Consider the following 19,467-nt stretch of genomic DNA (forward strand, 5'->3'; position numbering starts at 1 on the left):
AATTTGGAAATAAAATTCCATATTAAGGCGTATTAAATTGAAGATCTTCAATAGTAACATCAAGTCATTTCTGTTATTTGAGTGTGAAAGCTGGAAGGCAAGTAAAATTATTGAAAATAAATTGAAAATATTCACGAATAGATGTTAACGAAGACTTTCAATAATCAGATTGTCAGAAAAATCTAAAATCAAGATCTATGGAAAATATAGGTAAAAAAATTAAATTAGAAACAAAGAAATGAAAATTGAATTAAACAGGACGTAAATTAAGGAAAGACAATGACTTTACTGAAAAGATGGCTTTAGAACAGAATCCTCAAGGGGACAGAGGAAGAACAACACTAAAACAAACATGGAGACGAACAGTTATTGGAGAAATTACGAAGAAAGAGAAAACGTGGAACATGGTGGATAAGCTGGCGTAGAAGAGGATCCGATGGAGACAATTTGTGGATGCCCTATGCTCCTGCTAGGAGATAAAGGAGATAATGATGATTATGATGATTTTGAATAAGACCGATAGCAAATGAAATGTATTATTGGATCAAATCGATCGAGAAATTAAAAAACAACTTGTAACATGTTTTTATAAGATAAATTATTGTTTATTTTTACGCCTCTTTCTCCCTCAACGGTTTAACTCTGATGTTATCTCCTATGGATAGAGGAATCCTACACTCAGTTGTGATACTTCTTGACATGAGCGACCAGTAGCAGAAAGTGACAAGATGACAAAGAAATTATGTTCTAAAGGCTTGTAGAATTGGGAACGAAGCGGATCATGACAATTTTAATTAGTATAATCCCAGAATTTGCCTGGAGATACTATACATGAAGTAATAAAAAAGGGTGTGGTTGTGTCGGGGACATAGCCGTGAGTTTACGTGAATGCGTGTCGACAGATAAAGACGATATCTTTCGTTTGGCACCAAAACCAGGGGATTAGCACATCGGAGTCGCGAGATATACTGTATTCCAACAACGAGAAAGTCTTTGGGGAATGAGACGAAGCGGGGTAATGCTGTGAATGAATGTTGATGTCATAAGGTCACACACGTGGGTACTCTTATCTCTATTGGCTAGCTCTCACAGCACAAACCATAACATTTATACACACATATTGATACTACCCTAGTTACAAAATTAGATCACTGTTAATCTCCTGGTCTTTTAATCTCTCCATACAGGAAATAACATATGCAGGAGAGCGCATGGTTTTTAAACTGACGTTATAATGGTAATATTCGTTCCAATAGATGACGCAATAGTAAGCACATTCCTTTCACGGTTGATCTCCTGGTTGGAGAACAGTAAGTCTAATGTCCGGAAATTTTCCACAAAATGACCGCCAGTCGCCGCGGACCACTTCCAAGTTCATGCTCGCATCGTAGTAATATACCCGATCGAATGAGATAACATTTATTTCAATCGTGTTATTAGTTAAGAAGTTATGATAAATCGTTACATCGAAGTTTCCGTCCTGGTAGCCCATACATCGCCTTGATTTTAAAGATATTTCACGTCAAAAGAGAAACACCTAAAATAATGTTAAATAAGAAAATTTTAAAGAAAATTTTCGATTGGTAAGTAGACAAAGAAGAAGAACATTGAAAGCCTGAAAGGAAAAATAGATGGACAAAAAATAAAATTGGAAAGATTAAAGAAACAATGGATGGATGAAATTAGACGAAGATGGATTGCTATAATTTCGCAATCAAAACTGTAATTGACAGGAAATTGCGAATAATTGACTTGCAAAAATTACTTAATTTAAAGTATCTCTCCCCTCGGCTGGATCTGAACCCAGATATCTGTGATCTAATAACAAATATGACAGCCTTTCGACCGTAGAAAAAACTTTACTTCGAAATGTATATGAAGCACGCTGCAACAAATACTGTTCAAGTAATGAATGGAAATTCCTGAAAGGTGATGGAACGAATTCTAAATGAACGTGACATTTCTTTATGCTGCCAATATGCTAATAGGAAGAGATGTTCCGAATGAGCTGCCAGGCCAGAGCATTGTGTGTTACTGGGGCAGAGCGAACAAAGCGAAACGCGAGCAGAACCGTGTCATTCTTCCGGTACCCACCACGCCTCGATGTCATCAGGTTTGCCTGCCCACAAGGGGTTTGCCTCGGGCTGCAACCAACATCTGGCAGCGGCGATGTCGGGGATATCTCTCTCACAATTACAACCAACTCAGAATTAATTCGATATCAAGAGTAAAACGTCGGTTGTGATTTTTTATCTTTTATAAAAGCCATACTTTATTATAATTTCAAATTCCGTACCTACTCAAACATGGTGGAATGATTGATTATGATCTAACGAAAAAAAAGGTACAATATTTACTTTCTAGAGAAGGGAAATAACTGCAGCATTTTAGCATTTTCTGGGAGGCTGAAAAAATTAAATCCTAAAAATCTCCCAAATGATAGTCCAGTTTGCTATGCCAGTTTTTCGAATTATTATGTTAAACATATTTATTGGAATCTAGGTGAAGATTAATTTTTTGGTCCTACAGAATACGTCTAGTACGGTAACAATTGAAGAGTCCACTGCAAGAATGATGGCTGTCACTTTCTTGTCGAAAATGAACCAAGACTGTCAATGCATAGCTTAAGACATACAAATTTATATGGCATTAACACTGATAGTCATTGTCCAGTAATGATCGGAAAATCACAGTTAAGCTTTGAGCGCTAAGCATTTCAAACTTTCAATTGCTACTCCTGAAAAATGTATTCCAAATGACATCCGCCATTCTTGCAGTGGATTCTTCAATTAATATTAGAGGAGAAAAATTCGCTCCGGCGCCGGGGATCGAACCCAGGTCCTTGGTTCTACGTACCAAACGCTCTAACCATTGAGCTACGCCGAAGTTAAATTCACAGCGCCGGATGGAATCCCCCTCCTGCAGTGTTTACCGTACCAGATATATTCTGTAGGACCAAAAAATTAATCTCCACGTAGATTCTTCGAGCAACAGCGCATATTACTGTGGAATCCCGGCCACCAAGTCACTCAACTGAGTGCGCTCCTTGTATAATGGCAGTTGACTTAATATAAAAATGTCTACATACATGTCGAATTTGGAGTCAGGCCACAAAGGGAAAAACACTGCAGGAGGGGGATTCGATCCGCTACTGGGGATTAACTTTGGCGTAGCTCAATGGTTAGAGCGCTTGGTACATAAACCCAAGGACCCGGGTTCGATCCTTGGCGTCGGAGCGAATTTTTTCCTATAATAATAATATTTAATGGAAATTACCACTCTATAGAAGATGAACGAAATGTAAATTAGGATTACGGTTAATTCCATTCTGTAAATATTTTACAAATATTTCATTATATTAGGGCCGTATTCATAGACATTCTTGGCGCAGGCTCCCGGTGGATGATCAGCGAACTAACGTTTTTCGTATTCATAAACCAGTGTTAGCGATATGATATATGAATCCTGTGCAAGTAACCAGTCGATAGCCGGGGCTAGTTTAGCACGCTCGTAGCGCGGGCTAGCGAAATATCTATGAATAGCACCCTTAGAGATTAAATAAGAGTTTCACTCGTATCAAATATAAATGTTATTTCATAAAAACTTATAAAATAGTAGGTACCTATGCTTAAAATATGAATAGTCGAATAATATAATATGTTGTGGTAGTAAGATCAAACTTAACAATATTGTCATTCCATTTTCTTTGTGTCAGCACGAAATAATATTCTTTAGTGATGTGTCTATTATTCCTGATTAAGTATCAAAATAAAAATAATGTTTCATTGCCATTATTATAATTAGTTAAAAGCATTTATCGTTGCAAAGTTAGTAGAATGGCTGAGGTAAAAAGGTGATAGATTGTAAATCTGTTTACCGTAATGCTAGTTTCAATAATATTGCAGTAGAAGAACAGAAAGATTTTCAATGTCGCTCTTGCTATTCGGAATAGAGAGGAACTCTGCGTTTGGGAAAACTACACTATCTACCAAAAAGGGATTGGGCACCGTTTTTGTCCCTTTAGAACCTCATGGTACCACCTCTTGTTGCTATAACAGCAGCCACCCTGTCAGGCATGCTCTCCACTAGTTTGGGTAGGATATCCACTGGAATGCGTCGCCATTCCTCTTGCAACATGGCACTCAGTTGGCCAATGGAAGTTGGCTGCATCTCCCGAGACCTCAATCGCCGGTCCAGTTCGTCCCAAAAGTGCTCAATGGGATTGAGATCAGGACTCTGTGCAGGCCAGTCCAGCCGATGAACATTATTGTCTGCATACCACTGCACAATACCCGCTGAAACATGGGGCCAACTTCAATTGTCCGAGTGCCATGTTGCAAGAGGAATGGCAACGCATTCCAGTGGATATCCTACCCAAACTAGTGGAGAGCATGCCTGACAGGGTGGCTGCTCTTATAGCAACAAGAGGTGGTACCACAAGGTTCTAAAGGGGCAAAAACAGTGCTCAATTACTTTTTGATAGATAGTGTATTTCCTTAAGTAAGCAGTAAATACCAAAGAGCATCTGTCGTGCCTGACTGTATGTAAATAAAAAGTGAAGGTGTTCCACATGTAGGTAATATAGACTCAAGAAAGGATGGAGAGCCACAGAACCCTGTTTTCATAACCCGAAAATGGATGTAAGTGATCAATGTCATGTTCCAACTTCTTTATAGTCGGAAACGAATTCCGGTACATCGTCTTAAGATTTTGCCTGTGCTCAGAACCAAACTCTGTCTTTTCTGTCCATAGTCAGTAGCTCTACTAACTGAATCGATTAACTTCATTTGAACAACACGTGCACAAAGAAAACTATAAAGAGATATATTAAATATAAACCAATATTACTGAAAGACCTACATAGATGAAAATCTGTCAATGTATATAGCTATTGCTTTATATTATTATTATTATTATTATTATTATTATTATTATTATTATTATTATTACTACTACTACTACTATTATTACTATTATTACTATTATTATTATTATTATTATTATTATTATTATTATTACTATTATTATTACTTTAGAGCAACAATAACTCGAAAGGAAACTAAATGCAGAATAAATATGGGAAATGCAGTCATCCAGTCTGCTTTCAAAAAATCTGAAAGTTAGAACTTATAAAAGAGTTATATTACCGGTTGTTCCATATGGTTATGAAAATTGGACTCTCGCTTTGAGAGAACAGAGGTAAAGAGTATTCGAGAATATGCTTAGGAAATATTTGGGGGCTAAGAGGGATGATATTACAGGAGAATGAGAAAGTTACACAACGCAGAACTGCACGCATTGTATTCTTCACCTAACATAATTAGGAACATTAAATCCAGACGTTTGAGATGAGCAGGGTATGTAGCACGTATGGGTGAATCCAGAAATGCATATAGGCCTAGTGTGTTAGTTGGAAGACCTGAGAGAAAAATACCTTTGGGGAAGCTGAGGTGTATCTGGGAGGATAATATTAAAAATTGATTTGGGGAAGGTGGGATATGATGGTAGGGACAGGATTAATTTTGCTCAAGATAGGGATCGATGGCGAGCTTATGTGAGAGCGGCAATGAACCTCCAGGTTCCTTAAAAGCCATTTGTAAGTAAGTTATTATTATTATCATTATTATTATTATTATTATTATTATTATTATTATTAAATAGAAGAACTCAGAATCACTTGACGACCGTATGATCGAAGTATAAGAATAATCTAGATGTATTTTTTTATTTCTTGGTTATTTAACGACGCTGTATCAACTACTAGGTTATTTAGCGTCGATGGGATTGATGATAGCGAGATGAGGCCGAGGATTCGCCATAGATTAGCTGACATTTGCCTTATGGTTGGGGAAAACCTCGGAAAAAAACCCAACCAGGTAATCAGCCCAAGCGAGAATCGAACCCGCGCCCGAACACAACTCCGGATCGTCAGGCAAGCGCCTTAGGGTACTTACACGTTGGAGCGACGATAAACGATAAAAGAAGCAGCGATGCTGTATCAGAGAGAATTGAAGCATGCATTGTCATTGAGGTGTGCATACTGGAGTAACGATAAAAGCGAAGATACACGATAAAAGCGACGAAAATGAAAAGTTCCATTTTCTTCGCTCTTGTCGTTCATATGATCTCTGATTAAGATAATATTAATCTGTATGAATACCGGTGAATATCAATATATCCGAATATTAATCGATTTATTATTATTTCGGCTTATTAAATTAATTATTGTAGATATTGACAAATTGATCAGTTGTGTATTTATTCGTCCTATGTTATGTGGTCACAAGAACCAATCACAACACAACGAATTTATACTATCTTTGGAATGAGAAACTGGTTTAATTTTGTACGTATTTAAGTTATATTAACCTTGAACTTGGCAGCTGATACTTTCTATATATCTTCTCTCATTAAGTGGATGCATAGAATATCTTCTGCTGATAAATCAAAATGTTCGCTTCCCGCGTTCTCGTTGCTCCGATACGAACACTTGATTCTTTGATAATACTAAAGCGTCGCTAGCTCATTTCTTTTATCGTTTATCGTTGCTCCAACGTGTACGTACCCTAAGCCGACTGAGCTACGCCGGTGGCTATCTAGATGTAAGTACGAGTATAATAAGAATAAGATATACAATCGATTATTGAATGCAACCTGTTCTCATTTTTAGAAATCATTTGATTACCCTTGCGTATAATGAAGTTCACAGTCGAATGCACAGTACGCTCTAATTCAGATGACGATCATTCGAAATCAATTTGATCTGCCAACACAAACAAATTCACACAGATAAAGATGAAATTAGGAGCTTCGCCAGAAATGTTTTCACGTTTCAGATAAGCACGTGCCTAGTAAAAATAAAACGAAGCAACACTTGCGTAAAGTCCAAGACACAGCGCTAAGGCACCGCGCTATCTGTGTCCTTACATCAGGTAACAGCGTGCATGCTTGGGAAGTTAATGAGAGAAGCAGTTCCCGAGATGTTGCGCTCAGACGCTTTCTATTTTCTAATGCTGGTCGTGGTCACAACCGCTACTCCATGTCGGGGTACCGCTAGTATTATTATGGTGCGTACGTATGCGGCCTACTGCTGGAGCGGTGGGCTCCTCCTGCCCCACATACGCCACTACGTGACCGTCAACTCAACAATTTATAGTCTTCCTCGTCACCAAGCTTACAGACACACGCCTACGACATAAATACGTACAGTATATTCTCTAAGGCGCCAAAGTACAGTAACTGGAAGAATTGAGTTGAGAGAAACATATATTTGAAAAAATTGAGAACTGAACTAAACGTGAATTGCAAAAAACTATGGAATATTACTCATAACTTCTTAAAATTTTATTAAAAAAAGTTTTATACAAAAGCTGTTGGAGATAAACAGGGGCAGATATTTATAGAGATTAATTTTATCATGGGTGTGAGACATGGACATTAAAAAAGAAAACAGAAGGTATGTTGGGGAGGTTTGAACGGAAGATACTCAGAAAAATATTCGGTCCTATACAAGAGAATCAACAATGGAGAATACGATACAACCAGGAACTGTATGAACTATATGAATCGATATATACTGGGTGTTCAGTTCAAAGTGTTCAAGGCTCGCTGTATGCTGTCACGTGGCTAACCGATGAGCCTAGAGAATTCAATCTTCCTACACTTCCGCAGAGGTGTATTACTTATCTGCCAGAGAAGTTGCCTAGCAAGTACGGCGTTCTTTCAGAAGAGTACTTACCCATAAGGACGGTAACGCCGGTAGTGGCAGGAATGTGAACTGTTTCGAAACATGTACTGAGGTGAGTTTTTTCTTACTATCGGGATATGGGGAGAGGGTTAAGACGATTACTTACGTACTTGTTGACATTAACTTCGACGGTCAACATGGACACAGTGCATTTGATTTGTATTGTGGAATGTTGCCGTGCGCAACCGATGATAACAAATACCCTGCGTACGACTTGGCCGCGCAAAACACAGTTCGAAAGAGGTTATGGTCGCACACAGACCGTACAGACCGCCATCTGTTGCTACGACGTTCAAGTTATACCGTACACATTCTCAAGCTCAGATTGAACGCCTTGATTGATAGGCAACTTCTCTGACACAAAAGCTGAAACTCGCTTCAAATCGCTGACTCATCAACAATGACGTCATGACACACTTTGAAATGAACACCAAGTATACTGGGTGTTCAGTTCAAAGTGTGTCATGGCTCGCTGTATGCCGTCATGTGGCTAGCCGATGAGCCTAGAGAATTCAATCTTCCTACACTTCCGCAGAGTTGTATAGCCTATGAGGCAGAGAAGTTGCCTAGCAAGTACGGCGTTCATTCTGAAGAGTACGTACCGATACGTACGGTAACGCCGGTAGTGGCAGGAATGTGAACTGTTTGGAAATACGTACTGTCGGGATATATGGGGAGAGGGTTAAGACGATTACTTACGTATTTGTTGACATTAACTTCGACGGTCGACATGGACACGGAGCATTTGATTTGTGTTGTGGAATGTTGCCGTACGCAACCGATGATAACAAATACCCTGCGTACGACTTGCCGGCGCAAAACACATTTCGAAAGAGGTTATGGTAGCACACAGACCGTACAGACCGCCATCTGTTGCTACGACGTTCAAGTTATACCGTACACGTTCTCAAGTTCAGATTGAAGAACGCCTTAAATAATAGGCAACTTCTCTAACATATAAGCTGAAACTCGCTTCAAATCGGTGACCCAACAACAGTGACGTCATTACACACTTTGAAATGAACACCCAGTATAGTCACACATATCAAGCTGAGGAGACTGGAATGGATGAGCAGAGAATACCAAAGAAAATTTTGGAAGGAAAGATTTATGGGAGGAGACCTGTTGGAAGACCTAAAGATAGGTGGATTGATGCGGTTACGACAGACTCCAGACTCTTCTTCGGAAGCGCGGCATGGAGAAGGATGGCGATGGATAGGGAAAAATGGAGGAAGAAGCTAGAGGAGGCTAGGGCCCAACATTGGGCTGTTAGGCCATAGTAGTAGTAGTAGTAATAGTAGTAGTAGTAATTTTATCATTTGTGTTTTTAATACTGGTGTCGGTGGAGAATGTTGAAGATTGATTTGTACTCTTGGCGGAGATTAATGGAAATTTTGGAAATACAATTATTTTGGAATCGGAGTATTAACTCAGTATGAATATTATTTTCCAAATAATTGACATTAAAGGTTTGTTGGATTCTAGTAAAGGTGCGGTATGGCCAATAGACAATATTTGTTGCATTGAGACTGTATTTAACACACATACATTAAAGATACTAAAAAAACTTGCAGCCGTCAAATTAACACTTTCAAATTATCAGTAAAATGTTGAATTCACCGTCTTTTGAGTTCACTAATGTAATAAGAGCACCTAAAATACCATGTAATATAGGCTACTTGCATATATATAACAAATTAAAGTGAAAAAAAACTCAGAATATGAAATTCGCTATAAAACGACGCAATAGTAATAATTCGCGAATGTGTTCATATTTCGCTATTAAAACTCTATTTCGCGATTTGTCACGATTGTTTTATCCACACATTATTAATCAGAATCACTTAATTCGTAAAGATTAGCGAAAATCTATTGTATATCGATTATGTCGTGATTTTCGCGATCTCCATAAACACCCGGCCCTGTAGATAAACCATACAATATGATACCAGTGTTCGAAAGAGGTTAGTTATTCAGGTATAAAGAGTGTGACAGTAAATTTTATTTTTTAAATGACACCCTATATTAAAATGTACATATTGCGAATCTACATTAAATATTACGTATAAACGTGTAGAAATTTTACGAATTCGCTCGTTCAATATCTTTTAACTATTTATTACACTTGTTTCGTGGACTTCAAACTTGAGGCAAATAAATATGTAAAATCATGTTGAGTAGGCCATAAAACTAAACAAAACACTATTAGTAACCAAACTTTACAACAGATCCTCAAAATGAGAAACATTCACAGCCAAACATTGTCCCATAGTGTCCCAACACAGTCTAATATATATAGTCACGAAGCTTGAGTTGATGAGGGTACTAGGAACAATAGACTGTGCCGGTACTATTTCTCATTGTATGTGATGAGGCGATAGTAGCGATCCTAGTGGTTAGCAATATTATCTATGGATGCATATTCCTACGTATTGAGCTTCGTGACTGTGTGGTCCCAGTCTATCACAAAAACACTCCAGTGTAGATATGAGAAGGAACAGATCAGTCATGCAACTGTGAGAAAGACAATAAACTGTGATTGTGATAGACTGGGACACTGCTATCGAGGTAAAAACTAAACTAAACGAAACATTTCTTCCTCTTAACACAATCACAAGAATAGGTACTGTCAAATATTTACTTAATTACTTATTTAGTGAAAGTATATTTAATTCATTTTTTATTTACTTATTTTCCGATGCAGTTTTATTTATTCTTTGCCTATTTATAAAACGAAAACTTGTCTCAAACTTGAATATATTATAAGATGTAAGATCCAGCTATGATATTTAATTAATTTTCCTTTAGCTACATAAATTTCACATTACTTGCACATTACATCAAGATTCTGTGGCTGATTGGTCATAAATAATATCGAAAAGTAACTTGGTTAAAAAATGCAATAACGTTAAAAAATGCAATAATAGCGTTATTTATCTTCATAAGACAGAAGTTTATTCGTCTTCCTCGTAGCAAACTCATCATAACAAATTGCAGCTATTGTGAAGGATTCAATTAGTCTTGCATTCAGAAGAAAGTAACAGTATTCTTTGCTACTTTCAACTTTTCTGTAATAACATTATAGAGGATGACTAGAGAATTACGAAGTTAAGTGAAAACAGATCTAAGTCCACTTTACAGATTTAGAAAGGATGCGAATGGAAAGATAAAAAGTTGAAGTCTAGTATGATTGAGGTTTTAGCTGAACAGAATGCTCAACGTCAGTAGGATGACAGAATGATTATGATCTGATAAATGAGAAGAGATTCTGAAAGGAGCGCCGTAACCTGTTCTAACGGGTCATGAACGGAATAAAACAAATCACATAATACCGAAGTCTTTCTCGCGATAAAGCCCCATATTTTCGCATCTAAATTAGCTGTTCACACAATTAGCTGTTCGATTGTGTTTATATAATCTACATACGCAATTTAATCTCCTTTATTTACTCCCCATTTCAATTTGGTTGATAGGCCTTTCCCCTCTACTCACACTCTCTACCATCAGTGAAGGAGAAGATGTTATGGACAATTTCACAAACGTTCGACTAATTGACTTTCAACACAGTAGCAAATTTCATTATTTAAAATTTGTGCCAGTAATCTACGTATATTTCGGAAGTCTACACTAAGTGCTTGTATTTCATTTTTATTGCTGTTCAAATCAACTGACACATTAAAAAGCTACTGAGAGCAGAAGTCAATGTTTTCTCCACCGCTAGCTGCTACTCTACGGCATACAGAGTGGGGCAATCTGCACTGTGTCGCTCCCCCCTGACTTCATAATAGAAACTAACATTTCTTAATTTAATTAATTATTAGTGAAAATATTGTAAGAATAACATTAAAATATACATAAACATGTAATTGTCAAACATCTGCATATTTACTTATGTATTTTATTTAATATTTTATTTTCTCGTGTGTACAGCTTGGGGGGTGCAGGTATAAGAGGTAACAGCTGCCATCTCTGTCGCTGATTGACTCAGGGGAAGTAAAAGGGGAAAGAAAATCCTTCGCGTCCTCTCAACTTGTACGAAATGTCGTTTAGATAGAAATTACAATGACCAATATGAAAATATCTAATAGAAATTATACCTTATGGAATATTTCTTCCTCTCTGGAAAAAGAATTATGGCATTTCAGATGTTTTGCATATTGTAACTAATGCCACACGTAACAATTTTAATGGATTTCTATTCCTTTTACAAGCTCATTTCTCGCAACTTTCTGGAGAAGTTCAAACGATCCTAGAAAGGGAAATATACTAAATTTTATGGCGACTTCTTAATGGATTACGTTTCAATAAAAAGAGACTTTCTTACTTACGCTCTTAAAGTACTTTCTCTTGTCAGGTAAAGACTAATTTATATTTTATTATTTCCACTTTACAACGTACGCTGATATAGGTATCCGCACCATAACATTAAGTAAATCAAAGAAACGAAGAGATTTATTACAACAGTAGTCATAGCTTGGGATCTCTTGATCACTGAGAAATACATAGCCTACATCCAAATCACCAGTTCTTTATAGTATGGAGACTGTGATCCGTATTTTTTTCTTGGTTATTTAACAACATTATTTCAACTGCAAGGTTATTTAGCGTTAATGGAATTAGTGATAACGAGATGATATTTGGCGAGATGAGGCCGAGGAATCGCCATAGATTACCTGACATTTTCCTTACGGTTGGGGAAAACCTCGGAAAAAAACCTAACCAGATAATCAGCCCAAGAGGGAATCGAACCCACGCCCGAGCGCAAATCCTTATCAGCAGGCATGCGCCTCAGCCGACTGAGCTACGCCGGTGGCTATGTGAACCGTATTATAATACAAGAAAGATTGAGCCATCAAAAGGGAATAAAAAATTAAAACAAAAGTCGAAACTTAACATCTCTGAAGGGTCAACCCGCCTTTCTGAAGTTGCGAGAACTATCGCGACACCGTGAACAAATAATGTTGAAGTCTTATAAAATATACAACGAAAGCTCTTTTCTGACGTATTCAGATACACCCAGACATGAGAGAATGGCCATGCTTTCATTTCTGCATGGTTGCGATTGATCCCAAGGTCACTTTCTATAATTAGAGCTACTAACCTCTAGAACAGGAAACTCCCCGTCAAACTGAATGAATAAGCATGTGGTTCAGTTTATGTATGAAACGTAACTAATAAGATTCTAACGCCATTGATAGTTAATTGCTTGAAAAATCATCCTTTGAAAATAAGTGTAAAGATTATCTCAGTACTAAATAAAAACGAAAAGATTACTGGAAATATTATACTTGTACACTGCATGCAACATGCAGTATTATCACAGTCTAGTACGAAGCTCAATACGTAGTAAATATGCATCCATAGATAGTTGCTAACCACTAGGATCGCTACTATCGCGTCATTACAGACAATGCGAAATAGTACCTGCACAGTCTATTGTTTCTAGTACCCTCATAAACTCAAGCTTCGTGACTGAATATACTAGACTGTGGTATTATTATACACCGTTGTTTAAATGAAACCACAGCTGCCAGACGTCCTGGATTTTCCAGGATTGTTCTGAATTTTAATGGTGTGTTCCGGGTCTTGGATTGTCCTGGAATATAAAAAAATGGAAAAATACAATTTTTTGTCCTTTTCTATAAAATTATTTTAAAAATTCCTTATTAATTTTTTCAAGATCCTGTCCAACCTATGTTCAACATCGTCGCCAACGCCGTTTGGCGCCTCCTATGAGGTTCTATTGAAATAAAAACGATAATACTATAATATGCATTGGGAATTATATCTTTATTCTATGTGGATATGGAGAAGAATGAAGCGTGTGAAATGGGCAGACAGAATAAGAAATGAAGCTGCGCTAGAAAGCGTGGGTGAAGAAAGAATGATGCTGAAACTGACCAGGAAGAGAAAAAGAAATCGGCTGGGCCACTGCCTCAGAAGAAACTGGCTACTGAAGGATGCAATGGAAGGAATGGTGAACGGAAGGAAGTTCAGGGTAGAAAAAGATATCAGATGATAGACAACATTAAGATAAATGGATCATATACGGAGACTAAGAGGAAGGCGAAAAATGGGAAAGATTGGAGATTGCTGGATTTGCAGTGAAAGTCGTGCTCATGGGCATAACACTACGAATGAATGAATCTTTATTCTTTACTACCTTTGGAAATTGATTTATTATTGATAGGATTTAAACATTGTTTAGTACATTTTTTTGTATAGATCAGGCTGTAATATGATATTTCTTTCAGACTTTATCAATAATTCAAAATAAATTTCATAATACAGCAAAATTGTAACAAAATTAAAAGTTTAGGCAAATTCATTTAATTGAAATGTGTAGTCACGTTAAGATACATTATCATTGCCTGTCCTGAATTCCTGACGAGAGAAACTGGCAATCCTGAATGAAACTGTATCGTCTGTTCTTAAAATCATTTATAAAACCACATCCCCTTTGTAAGATACTCTTAATTTTAAGTCACAAGAAATGATATTTACTCTTAGTATGATCATAGAGTAATTATGACCGCTTTTCGTCTACCTTGCCACCGTTGTTACTTCATTGTTCAACAGCCGCAACAACGATGCTGGATGATGAAATGTAACACAATAAGGTACCGGCACTGCCTTTGGCAATGTGGCTTATGACAGTCTTAACCACAGCCCGTCCGTTATGGAAGAATCCCCTATCATTCTCTACATTTTTACATCATTCAAGAGTGATGTCAGAGTCCCTGTCTCTTTCACACCGTCACCCATTATGCAACCTTCAGAAGTCAATAACCTACTCATCCTTTGCATGCCTCATAAAAAGGAAACCGAATCTCCGCTCAAGATATTATTACTTGCAATTTTCAGTTGAAGCAGTTTTAATTTATGCTTTTGAAATGAATTATAGTTCAGCCAATCTTCTTGCTCATTGTAATATATCTGTAATTTGAAAATATGTTATGTTCACTTGCATTGTGTATGCATGAAATAACTTGATTACAAGTCGGCCTAGGTGGCACAGTCGGTAGAGTGCTGATCTTCTGTGCCCGAGGTTGCTGGTTCGATCCCGGTCTAGATCGTTGGCATTTAAGTGTGCTTAAATGAGGCACGCTCATGTTAGTAGATTTACTGGTATGTAAAAGAACTCCTGCGGGACAAAATTTCGGCACACCGACGACGCTGATATTATAACCTCGGCAGTTGCGAACGTCGTTAAATGAAACATTAGGCCTATATAAAAAAACTTGATTACAACAATTCTATCATACTGTACAATGCGAGACGCTACAATTTATGTAATTTATCAATCGATGTAAATAACTCTTTTTTGAGTTTCATTTAATATCTTCTGGAGCAGAAGTTTAAGTACTCGTATTATTCCCACACTTTAATATGAAAGAAGTTGTTCTAATTAGGCTTGGATTTGAAATCTTTATATACCGGTATTATATTTTATTATTTTACAAACTATTTTAAAAATTATTTTCCTTTCAGTTCAGTAGTTAAATAGATAAAAGAATAAGGTATTTTCCGAAGGATAAGTTTTTGTGCTAATCGGTAAAAACAAGAACTTTCTCATGGGATAGATAAGAAAAGAGAAATAATGACATTCTGGAAAGGGAAACAAGAGTACCTCAACATACGAAGTTTGAAAAGATAAATAATTCTTCACATTTACCATCGACCTATCTCGCCTCCCTTTTAAGATCATGTACAAGAAATCTGAGTCATTTTCTGCTATCTACAAGAAAGTGTGAAATAATAGAACATTTGTAACTTGTAAAATAAGCCTCTTGTGTAGCTCAGTTGGTTAAGGCGCTTGTTTGCCGATTCGGAATTGCGCTCGGGCGAGGGTTCGATCCCCGCTTGGGCTGATTATCTGGTTGGGTCTTTTTTCGAAGTTTTTCCCCCAACCGTAAGGCGAATCTCAGGTAATCTATGGCGAATCCTCAGCCTCATTTCGCCTAATACCATCTCGTTACCACAACTCCCATCGCTAAATAATCTGGTAAAAATGTGAAACACAATTTCTTAATATACTGAGGAATATACCGGTACTTGTATTCTCCCACACTTAACTAACTGTTTTATTGAAAAAGTCTTTACTTGTAGACTTCATCTCGGAAATAATATGTCGACAAACTAGTATGCAAAATTACTGAAGCAGAATGGAACAGGAAATCCTCCTACTCAGTACATCTGTCACGATATGAACCCAGCATAAAATTTATCACGTTCCCAGGTTTTCTTTCCAGCTAACTTTCTACACAAATAACTGATCATCCTAAAGGAAGAAGTGAATGTACAAATAAAATCATATTATGACATTTACTCTTCATAAAACCATTTCTAAGAAATATTATATCTCTTCCAGCCTGATTTTCACCCTCTAATAAACTTTGTAGAAAATTTACACCAGAGTAAAGGTAAATATTAATAAATTATACATGAAATAAACGCCTCGTAAATCTTGGACTTTTACATGCAGCTGGATTTATGGGAAACATTTCAAGTTTTCGTATCCAAGTTGAAAGTGGTTTTAATAAGCATCACGCCTCATTAAAGGTGGCTGCACCGCATTCTATATTAATTCAAATACAGGCCTACTCTTATTCAGCTACTTCATTATTTAGCGAGGATAATTAGTAAAAATTTAAAATACGAGTAGTTTTAGATAAACCACAAAGAGATTCTCAAATTAATATAATCCTCAACCACTCTCTAGAATGTAACTGATGGTTATAGAGTAGGCCCATTTAGACTAATCTACTGCTATTTTAACCGAAATCGTACAGCTTATCTGAATACGGGTATGATACAGAAAATAAGATTTGCCTTTCAGGCTATAGAAACTACTCAAAGATTATCTGTATCCGTCTGTAATGGATCTACAAGGCGCATTGACATCATCGCTATCCCGACAAGATCAACAAGCGGATTCATAATTGATCCAACTGTAAGGATGGAAACGTGGGAAAATCAACAGGAAAAATGCGACATATACGACCCCACTATACCATATTATAAGGAAAAATATCATCTGACATCGATCGGAGTTATTGGATTACTGATTGGGGCTAGAGGGACCATCACAAAAAGATTAGCGCATTTTTGCAAGTAGTTTGGTCTAGGACAAACTCTTGTCACTGAAGTATCTCTTTCTGCAGTAAAGGGATCTATAAAAATCCTAAGAAACCATCTCTACACGTAAATAGATTGATCTTTTCCTATGGCGATCTGCTCACTTCAGTTGGGTCTTGCAACTAGTGCTAAATAGACGACTTTGATCACCTAATAGCAAATAGATACCGTACTAGGAAATTTTATGTTTTTTTTTTCTGGAATTAATTATCTTTTGTTTAGTCGTCTTCAATTATTTATAATTGTGTTATTTCTTTTTCTTTTCCTTCTCAATTGTTTTTTTTTTCATTATAATTGTGTACCTACCATTTACTAAAAAACAACAATTTTTTGGTAAGCTTTGTCTTCTAGGCAGCCTTCACTTGGAGGAAGCTGAATAAAATTTAGAATAAAAATAGCCAATATATTTTATTACAATAAGCTGCCTATAATTATTATAGCTGTTCCACAATCCACAGCTTCAAATTCATCGTCATTTAGAGCTCTATACATTCGTATAAAATTATAAAACGAATTGTTATTTATAAATAAAATTATATAAATCCATCTGTCTAGTCAATTTCACTTATTTTGTGTGACCTTTATTGTTTCAGGGAAGGAGGGACAGAAGCATGCCACAGTCATTCACCCTAGCGCTGCCGCTGCTAGGGCTGACGATTATCTCCCCGTGGTTACTACGGCTGGCAGAAGGTCATGGACGACTTATTGAACCCCCTTCCAGGGCCACTATGTGGAGGTAAGAAGGGTACTTGTATTTCTGTGATGAAGTGAAGATTCAAATTGCTTTTATGTTATTAAAATCAGTACAGATAGACTAACTGGATGAATTGAATCAGAATGATAAAAATGAGTGAGTGAGTGAGTGAGTGAGTGAGTGAGTAAAGACAATTTTGAATTTCTGGTTTTTTTTATTCAACTTCTTGCGAATGCTGAATATAAGATATGTGAATATACGCTGAAAATATATCACTGTTTCATGTGTTACATGTAAAATTAAAGGGCCATATTCATAAACATTCTTAGCGCGGGCTTCCGGTTGGATGATCAGCGAACTAACATTTTTCGTATTCATAAACCAGTGTTAGCGATATATGATATGATATGATATGATATGATATGATATGATATGATATGATATGATATGATATGATATGATATGATATGATATGATATGATATGATATGAATACTGTACAAGTAATCAGTCGATAGCCGGGGCTAGGTTAGCACGCTCGTAGCGCGGGCTAGCGAAATGTCTATGCAGAGCACCCTTAATGTTTTATTCGTCAAAACAATAATATTTTATAATACCAATAATCACAAGTACGAAAGTTCATCCATAACTTAGTACAAGTATTTCTTAATATTAATATGTTATTATTTATGTCAATATGTCAATATGACTTACAGTATGTATGATATGATATGATATGATATGATATGATATGATATGATATGATATGATATATGATATGATATGATATATGATGATATGATATGATATGATATGATATGATATGATATGATATGATATGATATGATATGATATGATATGATACGATATGAATACTGTACAAGTAATCAGTCGATAGCAGGGGCTAGGTTAGCATGCTCGTAGCGCGGGCTAGCGAAATGTCTATGCATAGCACCCTTAATGTTTTATTCGTCAAAACAATAATATTTTCTAATACCAATAACCACAAGTACGAAAGTTCATCCATAACTTAGTACAAGTATTTCTTAATATTGATATGTTATTATTTATGTCAATATGACTTACAGTATCTATACATCTGTGTGTCAATTATGCTCCATGTACGACCTATATTTCGCTGTTTTCGAGTGTAACTCATACAAATTAGTATTCATATTGTCTTTTTTCTTGTGTAAGAACTTAATCTCATTTTTCTTTGTGTCGCAAGTTTTATTTTGATAGCTGTTTTTCTTTTGTTTCCAATTTTGATAGTGGCATATTTAGATAATTTTGTTCTCAATGCATTTCCGATTGTAGTAAATATTTGCTGCAGTATTAAGAAGTTTTAATTTGGAATTTCGATATTATTTATAAATTCTAGTGTGACTCTGATTGAGCAACTTATTATTCATTTATTTTTATTTATTTATTTATTTATTTATTTACTTATTCTGGCAGAGTTAAGGCCATGAGGCCTTCTCTTCCACACTACCAGAAGTAAAATACATATTGAAACAATAACAAAAAATAATGGAATTTTCCGATAAGTCAATAATTTCTTAATATTGATATGTTAGTGTTTCCGTATGACTTACCACTACATAAGATAATAATACATTTTTCTGTATGTTTATACATTATATGACAACTTTTTTTTTTCTGAATTCCACAGGTATGGTTTCAGTACACCTCCGAACTATAATGATCATGAATTGTATTGCGGCGGATTCACACGGCAGTGGCAAAGAAATGGAGGAAAATGCGGGATTTGTGGAGATGCCTGGGATCTTCCAAAGGTGTGTTTTCATAGCCTACCATAACAGTAATCATTGATTTCTATTTCTCTACAAGGAGAAAGATCTCACTATATTGGTTTGCTAAGACCACAG

General features: G+C 36.3%; 1 protein-coding gene across 4 annotated transcripts in view; it reads left to right on the plus strand.

The window, feature by feature from the left end:
- Nucleotides 1–19,467, plus strand: part of LOC138701218 (uncharacterized) — a 115,207-nt gene that overhangs the window by 83,928 nt on the left and 11,812 nt on the right. For all 4 annotated transcript variants that reach the window (XM_069827889.1, XM_069827888.1, XM_069827890.1 and 1 more), the window contains exons 2-3: nt 17,479–17,621; nt 19,251–19,374. In XM_069827889.1, coding sequence (XP_069683990.1) covers nt 17,497–17,621; nt 19,251–19,374 — 249 coding nt within the window. In that variant the 5' untranslated portion in view covers nt 17,479–17,496. The remainder of the gene's footprint in view (nt 1–17,478; nt 17,622–19,250; nt 19,375–19,467) is intronic.

Source organism: Periplaneta americana, chromosome 6 (genome assembly GCF_040183065.1).
Source record: "Periplaneta americana isolate PAMFEO1 chromosome 6, P.americana_PAMFEO1_priV1, whole genome shotgun sequence".
In the NCBI taxonomy this organism is placed as follows: domain Eukaryota; kingdom Metazoa; phylum Arthropoda; class Insecta; order Blattodea; family Blattidae; genus Periplaneta; species Periplaneta americana.